Source organism: Perissodus microlepis, chromosome 14 (assembly GCF_051167445.1).
Source record: "Perissodus microlepis isolate ML-2025 ecotype Zambia chromosome 14, ASM5116744v1, whole genome shotgun sequence".
NCBI classification, from domain to species: Eukaryota; Metazoa; Chordata; class Actinopteri; order Cichliformes; family Cichlidae; genus Perissodus; species Perissodus microlepis.
This window is the reverse complement of record NC_140474.1, coordinates 3,730,992-3,752,007: the sequence shown is the minus strand read 5'-3', so window position 1 is coordinate 3,752,007 and position 21,016 is coordinate 3,730,992. Positions and strand designations below refer to the sequence as shown.

General features: G+C 43.5%; 1 protein-coding gene across 6 annotated transcripts in view; it reads right to left on the bottom strand.

Moving 5' to 3' along the window:
• actn4 (actinin, alpha 4) overlaps positions 1–15,410 on the bottom strand; it is a 56,418-nt gene extending 41,008 nt beyond the window's left edge. For 3 of the 6 annotated variants that reach the window (XM_084951620.1, XM_084951616.1, XM_084951618.1), the window contains exon 1: positions 14,970–15,410. In XM_084951620.1, the coding sequence (XP_084807746.1) occupies positions 14,970–15,095 (126 nt within the window). In that variant the 5' untranslated portion in view covers positions 15,096–15,410. The remainder of the gene's footprint in view (positions 1–14,969) is intronic. The other 3 variants (XM_084951615.1, XM_084951617.1, XM_084951619.1) reach the window with 1 other exon arrangement.
• Between the last annotated feature and the right edge of the window lie 5,606 nt (positions 15,411–21,016).

The following is a 21,016-nucleotide window of genomic DNA, read 5'->3' as shown; positions in this document are numbered from 1 at the left end:
TCTGTTGCTTCTGGGCTCGGCTGCTGTAACTCTTTAATATCAGGCCGCTCTAACAGCTCCCAGAAAAGCCTTCAGCTGAGCGTCAAAGGTGCTAACAGGGACTAGAAGGAGCGGCCATATTGCTTCCACAGTGCTCTCCGTATCCTCGGATACAGAGTCCCGAACGATCAGGCTCCTTCATGAGGTGACCTGAAACATCCCACAGTTCTGCTCCAAGGGTTTGATTTTGCTATAAAAATAAAACTATACACACAATTTAATTCGATCAGTCTCCACGTCAGACACAGAGGCAGGTTAAGAGACAACTGTGTGTGCAACCAGCACTTAACTTGATAATTACCTGTATTAACCGATTCATTTAAATCTAGAAACTATTGCGAGAGCAAGTTCGGCTCCTCCTTCTCTGGATTTATGTCTTTGCCCAGTTCAACATCTTGTAAACCCAAAATGGTTGCACGGTGGTGATCATGAATCCACACACACTCCTCCCACACTAACCTAAAACCTTAAGTTGATTTAATGCAGTGATCCTCATGCCCCAGATACACTCGTGAGGCTGAGCTCTTAAAAAACACACCAGCACAGTAGACGCAGCACCCCCCTCCGAGCCCCTCAGGGTGCAGGGCTCAGTCAAGGCAGCTACCACTGTGCACAGGTCGGGTCTGTTGGGAGGGGGCTCCGAAAACTCAATGTAATCCTTTTAAAATGACTTTCATATTACAGCATCCCCCACTTGTCCTGCAGCTATGGAGCAGCCAGGATGTGCAGACAGTGAATCAGTGACAGTCTGATCCTCTCGACCACTTTCTCTGTCTGCAGACAAAAGCTGCTTGACTAGAACTGTGTACAAAATCAACACTCACTCATTCAAATTAGGATTATGTTGTATGCAAAAATCAGACGCCTCTTTTAAAACAAACTCAGTTTTTACAAAACGCATTTGAGTCAAATCTGTTAACAGTGGATTATTCTGTGGAGCCGGACACGAACGACAACCTTCTGAAAAATGAATGATGTGCCAGAAACTGCAGTTCCTCTACTGTCCACTGGAGTCAGTCCCCACAGACTCCCGTATTAAAACTTCACAGTGAAAATAAACACATTTACAGCCTGCTACAACAACCCGGTTTGGTTTCTATGGAGACCATCTTCCTAACAAGAGTCAGCTGTTTAACTAGAATTAAAACTAAAAGATTATTATGGGTGTAGTTGCTTTGACTGAGAGGTGGTGCTGATAAGGCTGCTGGACATCTGCTAGGCTTCATCTTGGCAACTTCAAAGCACTGAACTGGAGCTCCGGGCTGTGTTTGTGGTGGAAACATGCAATGAAACAAACGATACGCCTGGAAGAAGTTGTTGCTTCTGATTTGGTGACTGAAGTTCTATGATTTTAATTTTATGCAGCACAAATTAGTGGGTGTCTGTGTCTGTGGATGCAGCTTTCCAGCATTAGCTGATCATCTAAATGTGATCACGTCTGGCTTTATCAACACATACGCTGCTGAAAATCACAGCATCAAAAGATAAATAATAAAAAAAACAAAATCAGAGTTCAAACCGACGACTACGCCCATCTTTCATATAGCCTCCATGGCCAGATCCTTCAGTTACACTCAGACATTCAAACTGTAACATCTCTTTAGCCTGCGGGGAAAATAGTATTTAACACAGCGTTCATATCAAAGCTCCGAGCAGGATGCTCCGATGGTGCTGCACGTCCAAGCTGCCTGGGATGAAAACGCTAGAAGAGCCAGATGCTGAACTTCCTCTTGAACGTTTGCACCTCAGCTGTGTTAGCGTTTATCTGGTTTCCTCCGCTTCGCTTGTAAGAATTAAGCCTTGCGTCTCTCTGTGGCTTCTCAGATTTGAACGACCTTTGACACAGATCAAAAATAATCACATCTAAATGTTTGTACTTATGGGCGGCTGCAGCTGAAATCATAATTTACTCTTAATGTTGCCATATTTCATGGATTTTTTTAGGTCTGCAACACATTTACTTGTACAGTAATGAAGTCTGAGTGTGTGGGAGGCTGAAGGTGAGAAAGCTGTTTGTAAGATGATGTAAGATTTTTATACTCGAGGTTTTTTTAGCCTTCGTGCCCCCTTTGGGAGTGAGATGCTGCTGGTGCAGACTAAGTGGCATCACAGCTGCTGATAAGCTAGTTTCTTTAAAACCTGTTATAAAATTCAATAAAGAAATCCTGATACATACTTTGGTCATGCAGTTTACCACGGTCGCCATATTAGCACCACAGCTCTGCTTAAGGGCTGTTGCTAAGCAACACAAGAGTACAGCATCTTATTTTTAGAAGGTTTAAAACGCATCTCAGGACCTGATGTCCAAAGAAAAACTATTCAGCTCTTTAAATATCTGCACTTCTGTCCTCCTGTCGTTTTACAAAGCAGAACATCTGGAAATGTGCACCGCTCCGTGTTTGCATGGCTGCCAGACTGAAAGTAAAAATAACGCTTCAGCTTCAGAAAGGCGCTAAAATGTCAGCAGAGAAGCTGTGATACTGCGGTCGTGAGTTCAGCAGGAAATGCTGCGGCTTAAGAATCGAGCCCTCGTGTCTCCACAGCTCTCACACACCAGATATAAAGCTATGCCACTATGAAGCTACTCCAGAGTATCCTGATGTGTGTTAACTGCACGTGCATGCTGCTGTGTGCTCCCACAGCACTGTGACTCAGAGGAGAGCCAACAGAGGGATCTTTGTTAACTGGGGGGAACGGTAGCTAAAATAATCCCCTGCAGGCCAGCTTTGATTGGATCAGACAGGATAGTAAGCTCGTGGCCGATGGCGCAGAGGACTTCCCTGACCCACATTGAGACCAGCAGCGATTGGCGAGTGGTGTGACTGTGCACTGCAGCAGCTGGATTCATATGTTAACTGACAGCTGAAAATACTTTAAGAACAGAAAGTGATGAGAAAAAGACGGCCCCCTGCTGATTTAGCGTCGCTCTAACTACTTAATTGCTTCTGTTTTCTGTATGTAATAATTGTAAGCGTGCATGAAGACAAGTGTGCGTTATTCACAAACGTTTAACGCTGCTAATGTGACAACTCAGATAAAAACTGGAGGCCAATTATTCCCTGTTGTGTGCTTTCATTCAGCGTACAGTCGGCCTGATCTGCAGGCATTCCCTCCGCTCTTTGCCCGCCATCTGGTCCATTAACGCAGGGGTGACACACAGACACAGTATCTGTCTGTCTGTCTCTCTGGCCTGACTCAGAGGACTCGTCTGACTGTTTGCGTGTGCGGTGACTTTATATTTAAAAACCACACAAACCTCAGAGCCTTCCTTCCCCTTTATTCACTACTACGACTCCCGAGAGGTGAACTCGGAGCTGCAGTTCCATCGTCTTTGCTCTTTACAGCTGAGGCCTTTACATCGATAAATGCATTTTTAAGTTCAATGAACAGATTATTTCTCCATGCTTATGCTATTAAAAGGAGACTTGGACTCTAGAGTAGCTTTGCATGATTCACAGATCAAAATAATCCTCATTTAGAACTCCAGTCTGAAACGAGGCATCTTAACTCCTTGTCTTTCAAGCAGGCTTCTTTCTGATTGGCTGTCCATCATAAAAAGGTTTAAACAGCAGGTGGGTGGGGTTTTAAGACTGCCTGAGATGACCATATAAGGATTTTCTGCAGTCTGTGACATCAGATGAAACTGACAGAAGTCTCACTATTTAATACGAGCATCGTCACCACAGAAACTGAGGAGAAAGACAATTTCTGAGCACAGGTTGGGTCATATCTGACTGAAAAAAATAAATATTTCTTTTCAAAAATAGTCTTTATTAAGTTGCAGCAGAAAAAGTAAAGCAAAGAAGATTTCAACTGTTTCCCACTTTTCAGTTCAGGACCTGAGGCCCAAAGCAGCAGCATGTTTGGAGCCTCGACTTCTCAGCTGCATAAACTGACAATGAACCTGCAGTAGATGTTTATCAGCCATCTGTCTTTAGCTCTCTGCATTTCGCTGCCTGCGAGCCTAAATCCAGTCTTACACTAACAACACTAACAACGGGCTGGTCTTGAAGATGCCTGAGCAAAAGCATACCCCCCACACTGCCCACTGCTACAATCACATCGATGCAAAATAACACATTTAGAAGAGCCATTGGCCAAAAGGCCTAAAAATAGCAGCAACGTCTCTCCTTTTGTCTGATTCTGTTGCCTTAACGACACCGGCTAAGACAGAAGGGGGAAAAAGAGAAATAAATTCAGAGAATCACAGTGCAGAGGAAAAGTGCTGCGTGGGATTATCAGGGGAACCGAGCACCCGCGCTTTAAATGAGCACACCACAACCTGAAGGCCAGGCACAATCAGTAAATATTTAATGCGCCTTTTATGTGCCCTGAAACCAACACAGGCTCCACTGATACCCCGCTGAAAGGTTTCTGCTTCAGGTGTACAAGCAGTCCCAAATTTACCTTAAAATTCTGCGGCAAGCATAACAAAGGCCTGACAGTCATTTTCATGTGCCTGTCTAATCGCTATGCATTCACTACAATGAGAAATTAAAAATGCTATATGGATGCTTTACGTGAGTCTGGGTGGACTGGCGTGGCGGTTTGTCAGAATTAGCAGCAGAAAAATGATACTGATCCCAGCAGAGTCAACTCTTTGTACATTTCTTGGAAAGCAAGACACTTCTTTTTGTGTGTGTGTGTGTGTGTGTGTGTGTGTGTGTGTGTGTGTGTGTGTGTGTGTGTGTGTGTGTGTGTCCCTGCAGGGTTCTCCTCTTCACCTCTTCGCCCAGTGCCCCAGTTTCAAAGCTGTTAAATAAAACAACAGGAGCTCTTGGAGGAAATCGGAGACAGGCGCACAGGAAACAAACACGCGCATGCACAATTAGATTGAATCATGCTCTGTTTGCCTCATCATCACTCCTCTTACTGAGTTTTTAAAGTCGTAGATCAAGGCACTGGTCTCGACACCACAACAAAGACTAACCGACGTCTGCAGAGCTTCATCGGGTGATTCCCCATCAGGGTCGAGTTCGGTTCAAAGTTTCCACAAAAAAAGGCAACAAATACAAGAAAACATCCATGATTCAGTTCACTCATCACTGATTAGGATGCCTCAGGTGTATTAATGACTCTGCAAAAATATGTAACTTTTTTACCATTTCAGTTTTTCATGTTTGACAATCTACTCACTACAACTAACCAGGTAGTGCCGAGCCTTCCTTGTGCTTCTATAATGGGACTCTAACAGAGCGTGGCGCAGGTGTGCCGTGTCACTAAGATCAACGAGATCAAGACAACTCTAGCCCACAATCTCTCAGGTAGCCGAGCAGCACTGACCGATGTTGGCGAGGACAACAAAGGTTTAAATCAAAGTAAACAAAATTTTCCAGCTGCCCATCTCATCCAGCTGAACCGTGCTTAGTTTAGGCAAATCTCTGGATGCTTTATTGTCATTCATTTCCAGGTGACAGCAGCGGTTTCTTTAAAGCTGATCTAATTGTGTCAGAGCTCTGCAGCCGTCAGACTGTGAGGCAGTGGAAACTCCAAATCCAGCTAAACATGCTATCCAGATGTGTGTCTAAGACCCAGATGTAGCACGAGGCTTTACCATCCCAGCTCGCCTTCTGTTACTACACTAGTACTGTGTGTGTTTTCTTATCTCGCTCACACACCCAGACCGGAGGGAGAACAACCTGTTTAGGTGTGGCTAAACATTCAGCTCTCCATCAGGTATTATTCTACAGAACAAAAATATTATTGGAAGACCTGCTTTCTCTTTAAGGTTATGACCTGAAAGCAGCAAAGATGATCAGCTGTGCACAACTGCTCTAGTTCAAGTCCCCATGAAATCCATCTGAGCGTAAACAAAGGTGATTGGAGCAGTTTAAAACGTATTTGTTAGCATTCTTTCTCATTTAAAACACCCTCGTTCATATTCGTTCAACCTAAAATCACAGCCAATCTGGACTATCATGTGCCTATTAATCCCTCTCCCCACCTATCTGTCAGATTTGGGTATAAGCTTGTCATTGGAGCCGGGATGTAATCTCTGAGCGGGCAGCAGTAGCTGCAAACAGATGTTGCCATACGACCACACCGGCCTCCAGGAGACGACCTGAAAAATACAAATTTAACCCATTTCCATACAAACATTGTGGACAATTTCAGGAGAATCTGGCTCGCATACTCTGCATAGTTTTCCCTTCTCACATGCAGTGAACAGCAGGAAATAATCTGCTTTAAACAGTCACATTACTGGAAACTCTCCACCCAGCTCAGGTGAGTGAATGCTTGGAAAGAACACGAAGGAAGGCACCCAATCGTTGACTTTCTGTACTGGGACCTAACCTCTGCTCTGACATTTGCACTTCCACGGGCACCTCAGTCAGGAAATGTGTAGAAAAGTTCAGAGCTGCAGTGCAAGTGCAAAAACTGCTTCAGCCAACACTTATGTCTGCAAGTGCTGACACGCTGAGGTCTGATCTGCACCGAAATATCACCCATTTCACAAGAATCACACCTACTCTTTAAAAACAACCTGCTAATTTGAGTCACGGGCAGGTGAGCGACACAGATCCCACCAATAAACAGACAAATAAAAATAAGGCTGTTTTTTAGCTGATGACACGTCTGTAGAGTCCCTGCAATGTCAGGTTTGCTGAAATAAACTAATAGGAAGAAAAAGGAGGAAGCTTTTAAAGCATATTTGTTTAGTTCTGCAATTCTTTGCACTGACAAAGCAACACCAACCGTATACACATGCATTGTTTCACACTGAAAATAGCACCTTAAAAGTGCTTCTTAAGACACATCCAACTATAGCCTCCAACGTAAGAAACAAAACCACGCGTCGGCCGCTCCGTGGCTGCAGAAGGCAGTCTGAAATAGCAACAGTGAGAACAAGGTTTTGCTTCATGCTCTTCAATTTCTTTTATCAAATTTTCATCAAATTCCGACTCTCTCGCTCCCTCACCGGTGCAGGATGATGGCAGAGCTCTGAAGTGCTGTTTCCAAAAATAAAGAGCCTGCAGAGCGCTGTGCAGCCTCGCAGATACGGCAGCGTATGACTGCTTTCTGCACTCTGCAGCCATGGAGACAGGCGAGAGATGCAGGAGCAAGGACAGGTATTGGAAGATACGTTTTCAGGGTCACCCAGCACCAACTAACTTGATCCTGCTGCTGTTTTGGTGATGCATGTTTGTTTTTTTATTATTAACTGCTGGCTTGACTGCAGATTTTGTCTGATGCCGAATCTCAATCAGGCGCATTCAGAGGTGATGCGAGCTAAGATTACTGTGGTCTTGAACACAGATGCAGTGTTTGAGGAACTTCTTCCAACACCACACTGTTCTCGGTTTGTTCCTCAGTTCATGCCCCCGGTTCCTGAACGCACCATGGACAATGCAGAGCGACTTAAACGCCGCTGTGCAGTGGGGGCGAGCACATCAGGAACTAGTGTTTAACTGTGCAGTGTTTACCAGCAGCCTCAAACAGACGAGCCCACAGCTATGGGGCTCTGCTGGTAATGGGGGGGAACCTCACTTTTTAACTGCTCCCAACCCCCTGCACCAAGACCCACAATATAATGATGCCCCCACCCTTCACATACACACACACACACCTAAACACACATCCCTTTCTTCTGTGTGTGTGCATCTACATGAAGTTCATCAGACTGCAGAGAAAAAGGAGGACCACCACCAGCTGTAGTCCAAGATGGTGGAGTCTGAGTTCATCCACAGGACTGGAGACTTGAGATCGATTATCTTCAACAGTTTGGTTCACTAACAAAATGTAAGTTAAAAATCTAATTAAATCCACAGCCCTAATCAAAGTACTTCCCCAAAACAAATGTTCCAACTGGGAAACTGGGTAGTATTTAATAATTCCACCATTTACATGCCCACAAGCTCAGTGATCTCCACCACTGAGGCTTTTCAGTTCCACTCTTTACTCAAATGAACTTTAGTCTTGCGAAATGAAAACTTTAAGAGTGTTTTAACTAGACACCAACTGTCAGAAGCTAAATGAGCACAGGTCACATCGCAAGACAGTTGACATTTCTAGCACACATTTGGTTTGGGTTTCAGAAAGTCACACCCCAATCACAGCCTGAAGTTTCCATTAACTGATTCATTTAAAAAGGAAGAAAACAATACTAGCACCCAAAGCTGAGGGGGGGTCGTCAAATACAGAACTGAAACCTGCAGAGGTTTTGCATGTGCTCTTGATAAGTGGCTAAACAGCACCTCATAGCTATCAGATTGTACTGTAGAGAAAACTTTACCATGATGCAAAGCATTAGATTTGATTAGATGTCAATAGAAATATTGGACCTTGAACTGCTAACAGCTTAACACAACGGAAAGTGGATAAAAGAGCTTGCAGAGAACCAGTGCATTCCCCTCAAATCCCATTGTAAAGGATGCACTTAAGGGGATCCTAAACTCCGAGTTAAAGACTATCAACATGCAAACTGGCAGGAAACCAAACGGAAATTCTTAGTCTCCATTGTTGCCAATTTCAATTCATCACTGGGAAATGCTATGTACTAATCCTCATAACTATGCGCAATAGCCAAGAAGCAAGCTTGTGAACAGCCACAATTAGTAAGAGATCCGAGGTTATGTCAGCCAGAAACTGAACCCGGGGATTTGTGGTCTCCACGACATTCAGACAAACTCGAGTCCCGAAACACAAAGACTGTGGGAGGCAAACGGACCGTAAAGAGATCTCTTTGTAAGACAGACACATTAGGCTCCACCGCCTCTACACACAGGCCTACAGCTGACCAACATCAATAGCAGCCCTGGGCTTCACGGGTGCTATGATCTCACAGCTGATTGGATGATGTGACGGCCAACGACTGATCTGCACTTTGAACTTGACTGCTGCTCTAGAAAGAAACTAAACGGTTCCAAAGTGCAGCCAATGGAGTTAAAACAGTTTCTACAAAAAATATTTTTTGGCGCCATGACTTCCGCCACATCGTAACTGCCTTCAACCACACCCCACCGAACCCCCACCCCCTTGAGCAAGTACCCTTTGCCCCCAAGGAAAGTTCTCTTTTCCACCACACCGACCACATCTGCAATCCTGCAATCCCCCCCCCCATCCCAGGCAAAAACAGGCCACCCCGCCCCCCTTTAGTCCAAAACCCCCTCCCACTGGTCTAACAGGCTATAACAGGCCACCAAAGGAATGTTTCCCCCTGCGTGCTCTCTCACCGCCGCCAATGGCAGAACAGAGAGGAAGACAAAGGGGGAAACGGAGAGGGGTACATTCCTCGCTGCTCGCTCTGACTGTCTGCGTGACTGACTGGTTTGTTGTTCAGGTTCACAAGCTGATTCTGGATCACGGTCAGCTGTGGCACAGGGCTTTCCCACAGCTGACCTGGAAGCAGCTGGTAGCAAGAGAATAACTGAAAACTGCATTTCCATCACCTCCCATCGAAAAGGTCAATTGGATGTAAGATTAAAACAAGAGGGCACAAATTTACAGCCTCAACTAATCCATCTGCTTCAAGCACACAGAGCACTGAAAATACACCAGGACCATCACGACGAGGCCTCACTAATCATGATTTTATTGCTACCCACCTTAAGTGCTGATTACTTTTACAGGCCAATGACTGTTTACGCTTTAAATATTTAAAAAAAAAGATAAAGACGCCCTTTACAAGTCCCCAGAGCTCATAATCTCTTTAAATATTATAACGTGAATGGCAGCAAACTCCAGCCTGCTCTCATTCACAGGGCGTCGAATCCTGACATTTTGTAAAACCTGCTGCTTTTTCACTGATAAGCACAGAGTGGCCTTTGGTGCCACGATGCAAACTGTCATAAAAGGACGCTTATAAAGGGCGCAAAGGTTACCCTCTGATATAGTTAGTAAGTGCAGTTTTTAACATTCAGAGTTGATGATGATGATGATAATAATAAAAGTTAACCAGGAAACTTTTAATCCCTAAACTTTCCAGGTGACGGGAAGCAAATGTGAAAGCAAACAAAAAAAAAAAAGTTGTAAACAACAACTTTCCAACAGGGACATGACAGCGACGTTTTAACTAGAGACCAAAACAAGGAAGAGGTTTTGTGCCACCAGAGACAAGCAACCTCACTAACCTGTGTCATCATGTCGAGCAAGATCATCCACTGAAATCTAAAGTCGTAGATTCATAAAACAGGCAGCAAACTATTGTATCAGCTCCTTTACACGTAAAGAAATGAGTTTTTCTACATTTACTGTGAGCAAATACGAGAAGTCTAACATCCAAACCGAGGCTGGACCTTCGTTTTGTTTTTTGTAATAGTTTCCATTCGTGGCCAAAAAAATATACCAAAGGATTAGTCTCAAGGGAATTCCTGATTAAACAAAAGCTTTAACAAATATGGACAGCTATGAACACTGTCCATATTCATTATGTTTTCTGCCAATATCCCACAGCTATAATTCAATCAATTCTTCCATGTAAGAGACATAATTGCACCCAGTGTCCAAAAACTTAGACTCGAAGACTCGGACTGGCCAATAAAATCCCTTCTTCCCTGATACCACACGTACAGCTACAGTGCATCTGTGTCAGATAAGATATTCCATCAAACCTACTCCTCTGCTCCTGATTGGTTCACTGTGGGTTTATAGTTGGACAGAGTAACCAGCTGCCCACCTCCAACATAGTAACAGAGACAACAACACAGTACAGTCTAATTGTTTTGGTTTCGTTTTTACTGCATTTTAATGCATAAGATCATGGTTTGATTTCAGATCAGAGCACTTTCTGATCCCTGACCTACTTGACGGGACAGGGATAGCTCAGTAGGTAAGAGTGGTGACCCCATGATCGGAAGGTCGGGGTTCGAATCCACTGAACCGTACCGTCCCTACACACTGATCCTCGGGGGCCCAATGGCTGCCCACTGCTTCACTTAGTGAAGGGGTTAAATACAGAGAGGAATTTCCCAACAGGGATCAATAAAGTATACATAATTATACTTTAGAATAAATTGGATCTTATATACACTTGGTTTATTCTGAACTCTGAAAACCCTAAACATGAAAAACACATTTTTGGTGGTGACATCTTATAAAGCAGCTTTAATTGATCTCTCCTTGAACACACGAGCTTCCTCTGATATCCGCCACACCCCAGGCCGATGGTTCCTTTTATTGTCTCCATACTGAGACAATGGTCATCATACTAGTGACCGTGGCTGTTTAACAAACAGGCTTTTTAGCCAAACTCCTTCAGACATTTGCAGCTCCCTTCATTCCTTTAAATGTTGTTTTGGAGCAGGAAGGCAGGCTGGGAGAGGGGGGGAAAAAAGCAGCCTGGCAGCCTTTGCATGCAGTGTGGTGCAGGATGCATTGTTCGGTCCATTTGTCCTGACAAAAATGCCACTCACAGTTCGTCCTGAGCCAAAACCGGGCCATCTGAACTTTCTTCTCCTTCTTCCAGCCACACAGTCTCCACAGAAAGCATGCGAAAGTGGGCGGCAAAAGAACAAACTATCATTGTGCCCAGCTGCCCACCTTGCCAGCAATGGAAGAAAACTCAGTGTGCGTTTTGTGTTCTTAATGTGAGCACTTGTGTGTGTGTGTGTGTGGAGGGGGGGGGGCGGCTCACTGTAAACAAATTGCACTGCAGAACACATCTGCACCGAAACACATCAACTCTGATTGTAAAGGACTGTTTGTCTAAGAAATAAAAAGCATAATTAATACAGGTATAAAATCGCCCCAACAAGCCACCTGACAGCTACTGTAAAATGGAAATTATTCCCCATCTACTGCCCACAACCCTTCAGTCAGTTACAAAGTCTGCATCCATATCACAATCAGTTCAGTACAAACTGGCTGTGAGATTGAAACGGCTGTCAGTGTAGGAAAATAAGCTCCGATAACCATCAGAGTCGGTGACCACAGTTGATTTACGAGAGGAAACGTTTCCCAATCACTGCTCCGAGCTCCTGACAGGAGATGAGGGAAGAAAAGAAACTCTGGCATGTAGGTTTTTTATTTTTGTCTCTTTGCAAAGAAGAAATCTTCACCTTGGCTCTTTCACTTGAAAAACATATTTATCAGCTGCTGTTGTCCTTTTTGTGTGAACTATCCCAAAGCTAGTGGTGGGGCAAGTTTCCATTAACCTCAAAGTAGCATCACTTTGATAAATAAGAACAGCCCCTCTCTGGTGATGCCAAGTACTTTACTACTTTCCTCGTTAGCTCATCCACCCACCTGGCCCTGCCTCCTCCCTGCCACGTGACACGAAAAAGTATGCGCAGCCTAACTGTCGCTGAGGAGCTGGATTTGCATGAGCAGTCTGCCACAGCGGCAACAGTTGCAATAAAAAAAGCCTTCGGTGGCGTCACTGCGTACTTTGGCGTGTTTGGACATGCGACCGAGCAGCGAGAAAGACTTAATTGCATGTTTGTCAGGCGAGGAGCTTAGTCTGTAACAAACTGCAATTTACTGGACTTGCGTGGGCTCGGTCCAGCTACTCTGGGGTGTTGAGAAATGTACGAAATGGACAACTACAAGGACAAACGCTGCTTCTGCCAAAGAGCTGAAATGACTCTCACAGGACTCCTGAAACAAGTTATTCTGGTGCAGCATAAAGCCAAATGTCTTCTTTTCAAGCACCTCCTGCATTTGTTTCTCTTTTCTGGATTACTGAAAAGTTTCAGTGTTTGAGTGTCCTCGTGACTCGATGAGGTAGAGCTGCTCTGTGTCCCCAAAATAAAAAAAGGCCAAACTAATAAAAACCCAGCTGATTTTCCATTCTTATATCACTCAACACTGTCAATGGGCTGCAGGCAGCATGATGGAAAATGTTGCTTGTGACACACTGCTCCTGTTTTTGACCTTTCAGACTCACCCCTCACACACACAGGGAGGACAAGCCATTCCCACACTCATTATAGCCATTTGTCTCGATATGCTTGCGGGAGGCATATCTACATTTTTGCGTAGTAACTGGCACAGTGAGTTTGAATGAATACACCACAGGAATTTGCCCTTGTACCCCTCCCTACCTCCATCACTCTAGCTAAATGTTTGGCAAGGGGACGCGTCCCCAATCAACCAAATACCCATCAGCCTCCACTGCAGGACCCAACCTCAGCACAGGTCTGTACTGCAGGCCTCCCGCTCTGTTAATGATTGTAGGAGAGGTTTTCCTTTACAAGAAACTTTGACCCGTGCGATGTGTGGGCAAACACGCAGATCGCGCACAGAGTCGCCTAACCTCAGGTGGAGGGAGCGTGATGTCGGCGATGACTAAAATGCTGAGCGGCCTAACGGCAATGCAGGAGTCGAGGCTCGGCATGCCGTCACACCAGCAAAAAGTATGTCAGTCATCCAGCCAGTCAATGAAAGAGATACTCTTAATCATTCCTCACTTCAAATTATCTTCCTTTAGACCGCCTCGCCGCTCCCTTCTGAAGATTTAGAAGGTAAAGCATTTGATGTGGGAGCGGTTTAGTGGTGTGGTAAGAGCACGGGTGCATCACAGGGCGAGGTAATTAATCAGAAAGTATAAAGTGATTAGTTTGTCTGCATTCTTCTTCCCTACAAAGACCTAATTTGGGGTTATTTTACACATCAAGTGCATCCACTGAACTTTGCTGTGTTTTCACAGCACTCACATCTGCTAGTCTGGACCCAGCAGCAGCTGTCACCCTCAACACCTTTTCATCTGAATTATATTCAAGTTTGGGAGGGCAATCGTACATAATTATAAGACTCTAAGTTTAGGATTAATCATGTTACATAACCAAAATTATTGTATTTTTGCCATATTCAAGCAGCTCCAGTGTAACATCATTTATAACCACTTTGCAGAATATCAAGCAGTTCAAGAATAAAAAAAGCTAGCTCAGCCATTGCTGAGGAGGAAGAAGAGAAAGATGAGGAGTGGACAGAGCAGAAGAAAATTAAGGAACGGGACCACGTTTCAGATTATTGAAAAGAATCAAAATGTTCTTATTGGGATCAGAGTGTTGGTGATCTGTGAAGCTGAATAGCCAGATGCACACACGGTGCCAACTGAGTGGTTTCATGTTATTTGGCTTCTCCACATTTTTGCTGAATAATCCTAAAGCTGGTTCAAATCTGCAGCTCAGGAAGTGGGCGTCCAGAGCTGAGAGAAGAACCACTGCCACACCAGAGAGAAGTACTCTGCTCGTACAGCATTACTGCTGACAGCTCAGCTTTATTTCATTTTAACACCTTAGCACTGTGGCTTGGGATTAAATAACCTCGATCATCACGGGATCTACAAATCACTATGTAATCATTTGTAACCGATCTCAGAATAGCTGCAATGACCAAAGCACTCTGAAGGATAGAAGAGAAAAAAGTTAACCGCGAAAGAATTTCAGTTGCCCCGCATATCACCCGAAGCATCTCTCGAAACGCTTGAGAATCCTCAACTTGAAATTCTCTGAATATCGGCCTTTAACGCCACAGTATCGGTCGGATCTTCCAACAATTTTATCGGCCTCCAACCAACCACACAAGCAGGCGTGCCAGGGAGGCGAGCCGCCCGCACGAAGCCTTCGTAAAGTCCGCTGTGCGGTTATCGTGAGGCTGAGCTGTCTGCACAATCACAGCGTGGATTTTTCTGCAACAATGTGGCGCCTTGTTTCCACTCAGAGGAGGGGAGAAAAATCACATCTGAAGGAGTGAAAGCTGCAGCTAATATCACACACACACTCAGGACTTTTCATTCAGTGATTTAGAGAGGAGGAAACCAGCTTATGTAGGGGGGGGGGGGCTTTGCACCGAGGAGCAGAGCTCGGAGGACCCCCGGGCTGAGGAGAGAGACGGCGAATAGCACAGGGAGTAAATACGGGGTTTGTGAAGCTACACCGAGGCCCACACTCGGTCTCTGACCTCCCCATCGCATCCTTCCTCCACTGCCATTTTTCTTTCAGCCCGGCTCCACTCGGCCCAGCTGGGCCCCGAGACTTCGGCTGCCTTACCTTCCTCTGCTGCTTCTCCCAGGCCGGGTCCAGCAGCAGGTCTCGGTCCCAGTCGTTCTCCTGCTCCATGTACGTCTGCGCCCCGCCGACGGTCGACTGGTTATTGGCAGCGTGATAATCTACCATGTCAGCAAAAGAAACCTGAGTGCGCCACGGAGAAACTGTCACAGGCAAAAATGTACAAAAATAAAAAATAAAAATGGGGGGGAGGGGGAAGAGCAAAGACGACCCAAATCAGAGAGGCGGGACGGGGAGGGATAACCGAGCCAGGAAAGAGTCCTTCTTCTCTCGCCGCTTCCAGCCGTGAGTGTTTTTAATGAGATGAATATCCGGTGTGTGCCGCTGCTGCTGTGTGAAGAAAAGCTCTGCTTCTAAACGGTGTGGCTGCTGGGAGGAACCGGCCGCTCCTACACACCGACACCGGCAAGCACGACCCACCGAGAAGACGCACTTCCGGTGAAGCCTTTCAAAATAAATCAGATGCGCGTCACCGTTCCTCTGATTACTTTCTTTAAAATGAATTATACGTTATTACTATTTCCTGTTGCACTGATTGCAAATCAGGGGCGCCACCAATGGGGAAATAGTGGGGGCACTGGCCTCCCCACAAAATTTGTTGGCAAGACCACTCTATGTTGGTAATAATTTTAATACATTTAATAAAGAGGAAGACACCCTACAATGAGTTGAAACATTATCTTGTTATTAATCCTGCAATTTCTGTCATTTGTATTGTGTCACTTTGTATGTCCCCTCACAATTTCCTGTCCTGGGCCACCTTGATATTTTTAGTGGCGCCACCCAAAATTCTGGAGGCATTCATGTTGCAAATCCCTGTGTTTAAAAGTACTTCATATGCTTTTTGACTGAATTAAAGAGTAATCGTTTTTCTCCAGGGGGTTGTTGTTGTTTTTTAAGTGCACTAGGTAGATTTCCTCTTTCCCTAAAAGTCTAGTTATTCTTTTTAAATTAGTCTGTTAAGTCTGTGAAGGTTCTCACTCATCCAGGTCTTGGTAATCTGTGAAGCTTGGAAGGAAGAGCGACCGGACATCTTTAAGATTCTTTTCATTTCACCTCTCATTCCAGAAGCTTCATCAGTTCTAAGACCAAATGGTGAAGAGTCCCAGCTATATAAGCCCTAGTGGGAGTTGTCTCTTAAGAGAGTTGTCGACCCACTATTGAAGTCCAGTCGCTTTTCTTTCCAAGCTCCTTAGATTATTCCAGTTAACCAAAACAGCTTTTTTCTCCTATTTTTTGTAAGAATTCACTTTTAGTGTGCACCTTGCTCTAAACTATTTAATTTGTAAATATAAAACACAGTTAAGTTATTTTTAAAGTTTTGAGTCAGTCGAAAGTAATGAATGTGAAGATTCTGCGATCGTGTAAATTCTTGAGATTTTCTTTTCTGAAAACCGTCTCAGGCCACTTTGGGACTTAAGGGTGCTAAATGTATTTGCTGTGTTTAAAATGACTTAAAACCCTTCCAAGATTAATTCAACCTATTAAGATAATGTAAAGAAACAACTGCTTTGACTTTATTTCATAAACATCTTTGTTTTGTGTTTTTGATATTAACGGAAGTTGGTATAAGCTAGGCTACACATTAGTGTAATACAAGTTGATACCACTAGGGGTGCAGAAAGTCAGCATGACCTTTATTTAAGCAGGTAAGTCAAGTTTTGTTGTTAACAGATACTAAATCAGCACAGAAGCCAGAAATGTTTATATTTCAAATTAAGTTTTATTTGGCTTCACATTTATGCTGTAAAAAGCTCTCGATTTTGTTTTCCAAACAGGTTTAACTTCAATTTTTGAAGTGGTATATGTCATTAAAACCCCAAACCCTGTAAACTGTGTGTAACTGAGAAAACACATATAAACAGGAAATCTTACCAAAAACAGCAAAAAAAAGTCTCACCTACTTTCTACTGGTAGTGAAGTATTACTTATGTACAATCCTGTTAAAGCAGGTCGAAAAACTCTCCATTGTTCATTCAAACTTTTACAGCTAGAGATTAATTTAAATGTAATCTAAATAAAGTCCAAAAGCCAGCATGTTTCGTGATCTTTCTTTCTATAGCTGTTTAATTTTATTTTGAAAGTACCATCGCCGGTTTCCCGCTATGACTCTGCAGAGACCTGACACACTTGTCCTCCAATAGGCCAAGACAACTTTCATGAATATTCAATACAGCATTTGAACGTGAACTGCTGAAACAATGAAGCTTTATAAATTTGAAATATCCGAAGTATTTACAAGCGAAAGCAAAAAAAAGATCCCCGCCATGGTGGTTTAACTGACGGTCATTTATCACGACTGCTTCGCCCACATTTCAGATTCACAATATAAATTTAGACATTTTAAATTATTGGGTTTTGGGGTGTTTTTTTGTTTGTTTGTTTGTTTGTTTTTTAAGAGCAGGAATAAGTGTGTGATTGTATTTGGATCACACAATCAAAATCAACAGGGTCACCACAGTCAGGACATTGCATTTGATTTGGTTTAGAAGCCAAACTCATGCTCATGATACAGAATCCATCATTTCACAATCATACTGGGGGCTATGGGCACCCCTGGGGGTCCAGGGCTGTCACAGGTTCCCCTCAGGTGACTCCTACTGACTTTTACAACTGTAATTCAAATAAGTAATATTGTCCTGGCAATATATCACAACCAAGCTCGGTGTAATGATACTGTTAGCAGTAACTTTGGGTATTCTTAGTATCAGAAGTAATTAGCATGACTGATGAGAACTCTGATGACACTGACGACTGCAACTGTCCCACACATGAGAAAGTATGTTACACTATTATATTATTGTTATTCCAAAAGTCTTTGATCCATAAAAAAAGTAAATATTTCATTTTAGTCCTAAACTTCTGATCCACATATTTGGTCAGAAAGAATCAGAACACAAGGAAAAATAGAGATCTGCCTGTACAGGCCTCTCTACAGGCTTGATGTCATCAGTGTGCCTGCTCAGCGGATAGATATTAAAGGTCTCAGATGACAGTGGCGCTGCTGAAAACAGTGTTTGTGTTCTGAAGTCGCTGCTGTGATTGCAGCTGATGCAGAACTGCATCAGATTTAGGAGCTGGAATGAACAAAGTTTTAAAGAGCAGCGTAGAAGAAATCCTGTGACTCTGAGGTGGGCAAAGATCCACAAAAAAGCCTCACTCAAAATATGAACCTGATTAGTTTCACCATGGGTCTGTTGCGTCTCTGTGCTATCTTTGCACTCTTCACCTTCATTGTTCAGATTTAAGGAAATGTGGAGTCACAGACAAAACACTGGCTATCAGGTCAGCTGGTGTGAGCTTCCTGCAGCTTCCAAAAAGCTAATTTTCAGTCTGGCTGAAAGCAAAAAAACAGGAACGAGCTGTCTGGGATGGACACGTTGGAACGGTTGTTAGAGATCACTGCTGGGGAATGGTGGCCAGCTGGCCTAATCACCGGAATATTCATCAGCGCCTGATGGTTCATTCATTTATAGGTGGCCCTTGTATTTTGGAGAGCTCACACTTGTTGTGCAGCAGGAAGACACAGTAGACTGAAACAAGCTGTAATAATCCGTTAAATTAATAACATGGACAGACAACATAATGCTGCCTGGCCAGAGGATTCTTACCTGGAGACCAAGAAGGAATACTGCTATACAAGCCTATTGCTTATAAATGTAGTAAATTATAAAGCAATGACAGACGTCACAGCTTCCTCTGATAAAGAAACAGCTCAGAAAATGAAAGCAAATCTTTTGCTGCTGATTCTTGTGCAGCTTGTGATCATAAAGTGGTCATGATCCGACCCATCTGAGAAGCACTGACCCAGAGGACTGGCATCATAAAACAGGAAAGCCTGAGCTGCGGTATCATCGCCTCCATCTGGCAGGAGGCGGCTCAGGCTGTTTTCAGGGTGACTGTCCTGCCTGCAGGAGCCACCTACAGAAGTAGGTCACGCTCAGGCTGTCCTTCTTGATTAGTGTCACAGCGGCCCAGAGCAGCACGTACAGCAGAGACTGCAGCGGGACAATGCTCCACCTCTGATGTTTTCATGTGGGGCATTATGGTGCTGCTAACAGCTCAGTGCTGTAAGTACAGTCTGCGTCTTCAGTCATCATCAGCAGGCCACTTGTGAAGTCCCGGATAGCCGGTGAGGATAACGCATGAGTTGATGATGTAATGCTCTGCACATTCCCTGCTTGTGTATCTTCCAATAATATTTCTTTTGTCGTGTAAATATACAAATACTGACAACATTTTGCATTCAAATCTCAGTGAAACAGTTCAGATGCCAACTATCAAACATGAGCTATAGAAAAATAAAATTCATTTGTTTCCCCTCCATCGTTTCCAGAGAGATGTGCTGCATCTCGGGAAGCTGAGCCAAGACAGAGAATGCACTGCTTATTTAAATACACTTAAGGCGCCTGAGAACTTCGGTGATTAATGAAGATATAAACTTGTACCTGTCACTTTCTACATCTATTATATTGCACTTCAGTGCATTTCTCTGACAGATTTAATTGCTGCTTACATTTAACAGTCATATTCCATAATAGCACTCCTGTCTAGGGAATAAAATCACACATTTTGAATATGAATGTTTCTGAAGGATAAATTAAAGTATTAAATGTTTCCTTTATGGGTAGAGAAAATTTGCCAGCTTGTTCTCTTAGATCATGTGGGAAATGCCACAATATCAAGAGGGAAAACTGAAAAGGACAGGAAGTGAAACCGAGAGAGGAATAAAGAGAACAGAAAGTAGAAAATAAAATGGGAAATAACTTGAAAAAAAGCCCTGAAAACCACAACTGTGGTCAATTAATAATAATAAAAAAAACCTCTTTTGTCTTTTCCTGACCTAAGTAGAAAAAAATCATGAGGTCAACAAAAGGCATGAAGGGCAGTTTAATAAAGACTATTTAATAATGTTGGTAACTGTAAGGACATGAGGATGGACTACAACAAAAAGGGTTTTACCATGTTGCTTCATGCAGGTCATACAAAGAAAACAGCAGATGGGAAATGCCAGTTCATTAGGTTGGAAATGTAAAGATAAGATAAGACAAGATAGCCTTTATCAGTCCCATAATTGGGAAATTCAAAGCATTACAGCAGCAAAAAGAGCAGGAATAAAAAATAACACACGACACACAACAACAGAAGAAAAATGTACACACTCTCTCTCTTCCTCCTGAAAGGTGGTTCAGACTACATCCTGCCTTTATTTAGGATTTGTGTGACTTGATGCTATGTTCAGCTTTTTAATCTTTTTTCACGGCGCACCAACATCATAACAATATGGTTTTTATACATTTTAATGCAGCAGTGTAATGTTGCAGAACAGAGCATCTGCTTGGAAAACTGTTATAACTATAGTTATAACTATATATAGGATCACACTTCAATGGTTCATTGTCTTCATTGCTGAATGAGGTAATAAAGGGAATGCTGAATTCCACCGACTCTTATTATGGATGCAGATACGTCAGGGTCACTTCTCTCAGTTGGGAAAGCTTCAAGCATTCAAACATTTCTCATGCAGGAAGCCACACTTTATCTCAGCGGAAAAAAACAACCAGAGTAGGACAGACTGGTTGGTCAGGGGTTCATCCAAAAAACATCAGGAGGAAGGAGCCAGAAACTGGAAACCACATCGAGCTGAAACAGAAAGCTGAACTAATGAGTCTCTTTAAAAAAAAACTTTATTACTTCTACCGTCGGATTTCAGAGTGTAGTAACAACTGAAAACTGAACCTTTTAAGCATGTAGTGTTCATGTTGTTTCTTCAGGACGTGTGTGGTGTTTTATGGAAAAACAAACATGGGGAACACACGCACCTTAATTATGTTGAACTGATGATTGTTTTTATTTCCGTATAAATATGTTGCTGTGAAATCAGGGCACAAAAAAATAATAATAATTTGAGCAGCTTCCACTGAAGAGCGTGGATCTATGAGTGTGACATGCAGTTCTAAAAATGCAGGAAGCACACAAACACACACACACAGACCCGCTGGTATGTGCATCTCTGACTGCTCTCACTT